Raw genomic sequence first — 6,913 nt, forward strand, 5'->3', positions numbered from 1 at the left:
GGCAGGTAGCTGTATTCTGTACCAGCCGGAGCCTGTGCATCATCTTCACGCTCTGCTTCAGATACAGAGTTCCAGTAGTGCCGTCTGAAGTGTCAAGTGCATAGATTACCTTTATCTGCAAAGAAGGAAAATGAGTTGAAGAAAACTATTTTTTTTTTTTTTTTTTTAAATAACTGGTATGACCTGGGGCTTCAGAGTCAATGAGGCACCAAATGGGATGCCAATGGCTTGTGGAACTGGGTAGCACCAGCCTGCCGGGATTTCTGTCTTCTCCTTGCCAAAGCAGGGAGAGCTCCCTCATCTCTGTTGCCCAAGGAGATATTGCCATTATACCGCAGCATCATTCAGGCAGCACACAATCATAGGAAGAGATCACTTGTGGTGTCATTTCCAAAGGCCTAATACATGTACATGACAAAGTAACTTTGAAGTTATGGCCCAAATGTGTAGGCCATAACTTCAAAGGTACTCACTACCTGGCAGACCTTGCAGGGGTTCTGCCCCTTTTTGAGCAAGCGGGTACTGCTACACGTTCTGTCTCACCCTTGCTATCTAAACTAGCATTACACGGCCACTGAACGAAATGCCATTGGAAATAGGCAGCAGTTGCAGTGTTTCCATATAGATTTTGTCTAGGTCATGCCTAGGAGAGTGGACCAGAGGATTCCTTTCACAGCCACTTTGGAGGCTTAGCAAATATTGGTTTTTTGCTGGAACAAAAAATCCACCCTTGAACACGTTCATAGAAATAGTGCAGAGTGGAAGTAGCCTGCAATGTGGAAACCCCAGGAACGCGTCCCTGCTCCCCCAGACTCTTGAGAGCACTCTCTTGTGTCTGATTGCTGCAAGCTGGACAGAGTCAGACCCAGGACTTGGATCGTGGGAGCAGAGGTGTGGACCTAGAGCAAATGCACATTGGGTGTCATGATAATGCAGGCACAATGCCTTGGTTTCCCCCACATCCACTAGAGAGGTAACATGTCATTACCACCCCTACGGTGGGGAGCGAGTAAAGCAGAAACACTAGATCCAGACAAACCTTTCGCCTAGCTAGGGTCAACATGCAGCCCTTGTTCTTCTGTGAAATTCCTTGCTGCAGCAGCATACAAAGCTAGTCCTGAGCTTCATTCAGATTGATAATCCAGGTCAAGTCTACTCCCCATTACTGAGAGGATCAGATAGATGCTTCCTGGCTCTAGCTCTGGCTTCTTACCCTGCAGAATAGTCTCTTGTCTACTGTCCTTCCCCTCTGGACCTCAGCTACTGGGCTTTCCTCCTTTTTAGGCCTGTTTCCCAAGCTTGGCAGCCAGCTCAGGTGTAGCAGTGTGGTGCTAATTACCCTTACTCCCATTTGGCCCCTTCTTCTGTGGAGTGGAGCTTACCCCACTCCAGTCTCATCTCCCAAATCCATATCCTGATACCCAACTATAGTGCATCTGTGCATCTTTCTTTGTCCTCCCCTTATACCAAAAGCCCTCCTGATAGGACTTTCTCAGAAACGAATACATCTCTGCAAAGCATTTTGGCCATAACAAAACCCCATGTTTTGCTGAAATATCCTTTTCAGCAGCTCTGCTCCTTGGCTATATTTTGATCTCCTATTCCCACATAGAAGAAGAAAAGTAGTAGTGAAATGAAAGGAAAATGTGGGTGTAGAAGAACATCCTGTAGTACATGAATACTCTGGTGTGCTGTCAAATGGACTCTTCTCTACTTTAAATAGAAAAGGTCATGTACTCATGTAGCCAAGATGAGACATTTCCAGGAATGAATAAATATTGAACTAATCCTTTTAATGAGGAGTCTTTTGGACCTTGCACCTTGGAGAACCATCTACATTGGGGCTTCTCCTGATTACTTCTAATTGCATTTTATATATGCATGAAAATGATCAGGTCCATGAGTGTTTGGAGCAAGCTTCTAGAAAAGTCTGGAGAAGTCTATTGATTTCTTATCCGTTACCTCTTCACTTCTCTTATGGAAGTGTTTTGCTGAAGGTAATGTTGAACTGAGATAGAGCCAAGCGTCCCCAAATTTTGGATGCATTTGAAATCAGAACCTGTATCCAAATCTGCTTCCCACGGCCCAGTTTTTAGCCAAACTTTGAACGGGCCAAACCAAACCATCCTTCCTCAGCTCTGAGATGTTCAAAATCTCAGCCTCAAACCAACTGTTCCTCTCTCTTTTAATGTGTCTGTGAACTTTTATCGTGGCCAAACCAAGGAACCGGCTCTGATTTATAACTAGAACTAGGTAAGAAATTGCAATTCCCATTTCTTGAGTATTTTCAAGATTTCAGGAATATTTTTTTTCCTATCGTGCTTTGGAATTAACCTGAGGTCTCTTGCCATACTGATGATTAAATGTCAAGAAACTACTATGCCCCAAGTAAGCAATGCCTTGGTAGCTATGAAAACCAAATGGCTTGGTTCAAGAAATCAGCATTTTACCGTGAATTTATAATGAACCTCTGAGTCTGTTGATCAATGGTAGAAATGAATCGCTAGATATCAGTAACATGACAATGGCAAGCACGGGGAATTAATGCATGCTTTGCCTTTTGTACTTAAAGTAATCTCTGGACACTCGAATCTGACTGCCCATCCTGAATTACAACCCATAAACTCATCCATCCCCCTTGCTCTGGTCCCCGTAGCACATCGTCTTTCAGTGACAGGTGGCTAGAAGGAGAATCAGGAAAGCCATTATGCACTTTCTTTATCCAATTTTTCTTCTCTCTTCTGTGCCTGACACTATTTTCACTGTCTATTGGTTTTGAAATAATCTCTAAATTCATCCTGATGAATAGAAAAAGGAGCCTGTGTTTGTCCCTGTGCTACTATCAGATTGAAAATTCGTTCTGAACCTTGGAAGATATCGCTGGCTGATATAATACAGCTATAGGAAGAGTCAAGAGAAACTGTTAATGTTGTCTGTCTGCCTTAAACAGAAAAGCTGTACCATCACGTCAAGGGGTCCTATAGAAAAGAACCTTTAAATTAGTACTTGTGTATTTATCAGATAGTTATTGTGCATTTAAGTATAGAAGAAAATGCTTGTTTAATTGTAACGACAGTTCTTTCGGTCGGTCTGGATGGAAACATCAATCTGACAGTGCAAGAATGCATGATTCATTCCTGGTACAGCTTCAGTAACATCCCTAGAAGCCAGGATAACTTTGGGCCCATTTCTATCTAATTGTCATTATTGCTTAGTCTCAACATAAGTATTTGAAGAAGAAAACTAAGAACATTTGGAGCATCATCCTAGACTTGACTAACATTCATTTCTGGTGCATCTACACGAGATGCCTTAATGCACAGTGGACTGTTCTACTGTGCATTAGCACATCCCAGCAAAAACCATGCTGATGCATGAATGCGCAGTAGAATTAGTCCACTGTGCATTAAGCATCACAAAAATTTGTCTTTTGCTGCAGTAAATGCGCCTTTATGTAGTACCTCATATTAGAGGTACTAAACTTAATGTGCAGTAGCAAGGGTGCATTAACGAACATGTAGACATGCCCTTTGAGGCTTTGTTTTGACTCTGTGTCTTTGTAGGCCAACTCTGCCACAACAACTATTTGCTCTTGAGCAGCAATGGATAAGCTGCAAAGGAATAAGGACTTGGCTTTAAAATGGATAACCATCCAGTCTGATCTGGTGAGGTACAAAGCTATAAGATACTGGTCATCCTCAACTCCCACTGATTTCAGAGGGAACTCAGCAATCCACAGGATCAGGACCTGATCTTGCAAACACCTTCTGCAAAACATAGTGGAATGGTGATCCTATTTAAGTTGGCATGACTCCTGGGGGTAAGCAGTATACTTATTAAACAGCTAATCTTACAAGCACTGGGTTGCAAACTTTGGCTTTTATGAGATTTCTGGCTATGGCTAGAAGCTGGATGAGGGTTGATCCTGATTTTTAATTTCTTGCATTATTTGAGTATAAAACTCTAGATATCAATTTTTTAAATGATGCTTATTAAGAAAATTTGGATACCCTTATCTCCAAAAATTAAAGAATTATCAAAGTTTTCACAAAGGGGGGAGAAAATGTGTATGATGAACAAGCTCTTTTTGTTTGAAGGCAGCTGCTAGGCTAAAGCCATTCCTTCCATTACTGAGTCTATTTCTGGAGTGGCTAACTTATTATCTGATTGGGGACCTTGTGTGCATGAGTTTGTCCATCAGGAGAATATATTACATGCCCTTCTTTGCTATCCAAGCTATCTATCACGTCATGGCCCAAATGGTCTATCAGGCTGTTGTCTAGAAAAAGTCAGTCATCGGAGGCAGCTCCTGTTCAGATGCCTGTGCCAGATGCTTGACAATGTGACATCAACCATAACTCTAAGAATGGTTAGCTGGAATTTATGACTTAATGTCCCATTGAGCTGTGTTGACCAAATCCATCTTCCACCTCTTTCAGCTTCGGTGTATTAATTCTGGCTGAGGCCTCCCCATATTTTTTTCCTCCTAAATGTTTTAAATATGCCAAGGTTACTTTGCAAGACTGGAGATTCTGTGGGTGTTTTAAATGAAGGAACATCATGCTTGGCTTGATCCCATTCCTGCTGAAGTTCATTCAGTGAAGAGCTCAGCCTAGGGGTCTGCAAAACTAAGTTATGTCCCTGAGTCTACCCAGTGACCTCTGGTATGAATATAAGAGGTTTGTTGCTCTCTGGGCCCTAGTTTCTTCATCAGCAAAATAGAAATAATAGTCTCAGTGCAAAGGTTGCTGAAATCAATAAAGGATGCCAGCTGACTTTGAGGCCTACTGGATTGGACCCATCCATTCTTACTGTTCTTTGTAAAGTACTTGTGAGATCCAGGGATAAAAGTGTTACATAAGAACTCAACTATTTTGTTTTTTTCCTTTGACTTAAATGGGAGTGGGAACAGATAGCTGGACACACATAGCAAGACCTTTGGGTTTGTGCTCACAGACCTGTTTCTTCTAACTTTTTATTGTCGTTTTTTTTTTTTTTTAAATAAAATATGACAGTAGGAGTCTGACCCTGGAGAATGCACAGTGCTTCCGGCTGCCACTGGGGTCAATAGAGTAAGATGCTGAAGTTGATGAGATTTAACTGTATTTAAACATCAGCAGGAGACCCTTGCACTGACTACTAGAGGAGGTGAAGGGGCTCAGGGCTCTGCAGAGTTGAATCCTGAAAGAGCATCTTAGGTTATTCCCGTTCAGACTCAGCAATGAATGGGAACCATTTGCCCTGGGTTTTATTTTGATTCTTTGGGACTGGGTAAGGGGATCTAATAATATTCCAAGGAAAAAATTAGTGCCCAAATAACCCTTGTTTCCTTGTTTTTTACACGTCTCTGGTCTTCTCTGTCACCAGCTATAGCAAAAGGCCTGATATGTTCTGACAAAGACCTATTCATGGCATGCTTGTGTGAATTGGCCCGGCACCGGTCACAGCCAACTTCTGTGGGACCTGCTGCCCCCGTTTTACAATACACTCCAGTGTGCTGAGCCATTTGTGAAAGGTCAGAAATGAACAGAGAAATGGACTGGAGTCCAAAACAAGTAGTCCTATAAATATCAGTCGTAGTCAAAGGCAGTTTATTGCATTCCCGCTCCCGCTCTGTGTCTCTCTCTCTCTCTTGTGGTTTCCCAGATGTAATACTGTGCTGCTGACTGAAGTTCTCAAAGGAAAAGAACAGCTACTCTTTGGCTTCTGCTTTTATTTTGCACACATGGAATTATCCTCAGTCCTTTGGTCGGTACCGCGAGAGCAGGTTTGAGGCTGAGGAGCACCGAGTCCAAAAATTACCGAGGCTCAGATGTTATGGTTGATTTCACCATTTGTTTTTTCTTTATCTGTAAATAGCTCATTTGTTATAGTTCGCGAAATAGCTTCAGACATAGCCAACTTGGACTGGGACTCTTGAGGGTGGCTCTCTTGCTGAGCTAACGTTTCCCTGCACAATGACTTTAGCCGCTAAACTAGAGGACATTGAAGTTACGCTGGAACACCTGCTGATGGATGTGTTTGTAAGTAAACAGCAATTTGCTATTCACAGCAAGATGTTAATAATATGGAAAGAGGCATACAAATGTAACGGCACATTAAAGTGTTTCATTGACTTCATCCCTCAGGATTTCCTGACAAACCGAATGTCCAGTCATACTAGAGCGCTGTAGAACAGCAATATCATTTTATTGCAAATGATAATATGTAAAACTAATCACGTGTGACTTCAAGGCACAAGATATATTGTGGATTTGTTTTATAAATAGTGTACATGTTTAAGAAAGTTTATGCAAGAGGGATGGCTTCGGACTTCACTATTTCTAGGAATATTTTTGTAGAAATGAATGTTGAAAGCTACAGTGATGGAGTTGGTTAACCCTCCACATTAAGTCTTTTGCAACTTGGTTGCTGTTTGTTTCCTGCTTGGAACAGTTCTTAGGCTTTTGTTTTCATTAATTTTTTTTTTTTTTTAAGAAATGATGGAACAAAGTTAATTGCTTTAATTTTAAACTGAAGTCTATTCCTCGTGGATGTGTGTCCACATTCTGATACCAGCTAACGTACACGGGCATAAATCCCAAATTGTGTTCTTAACATCGAGATTCTTGCATTAAACAATGGCACATCTTTTGGATTTGACTCTGAATAGATGAGATTAGAATATGAGTCCCCCCCCCGCCTTTTTTTAATTTAAAACAAGAGTCTATTTTAAAACATACCAAAGCATATAGATGACATCTTCTAGTGTGTAATCTCCCTCTTGTTTCTTTTTTTTAGTTGCAACATTTATTTTGCAGGAGATTTTTTTTTTTTTAGATTTCTTCCTCACTTTTCTTTCTTCCTGACTGAATTTGTGCAGATGGTCCAAACGACTGAAAATATAAAAGCAACAGGAAAAGGAATTCATGTA

General features: G+C 41.3%; 1 protein-coding gene across 1 annotated transcript in view; it reads left to right on the forward strand.

Moving 5' to 3' along the window:
* The first annotated feature begins 5,620 nt into the window (after positions 1-5,620).
* Positions 5,621-6,913, forward strand: part of FRMD4A (FERM domain containing 4A) — a 379,383-nt gene continuing 378,090 nt past the window's right edge. The window contains exon 1 of the mRNA XM_019509538.1: positions 5,621-6,023. Coding sequence (XP_019365083.1) covers positions 5,958-6,023 — 66 coding nt within the window. The 5' untranslated portion in view covers positions 5,621-5,957. The remainder of the gene's footprint in view (positions 6,024-6,913) is intronic.

This window comes from Gavialis gangeticus, unplaced genomic scaffold (genome assembly GCF_001723915.1).
Source record: "Gavialis gangeticus isolate Ggan-Ray unplaced genomic scaffold, GavGan_comp1, whole genome shotgun sequence".
NCBI lineage: Eukaryota > Metazoa > Chordata > Crocodylia > Gavialidae > Gavialis > Gavialis gangeticus.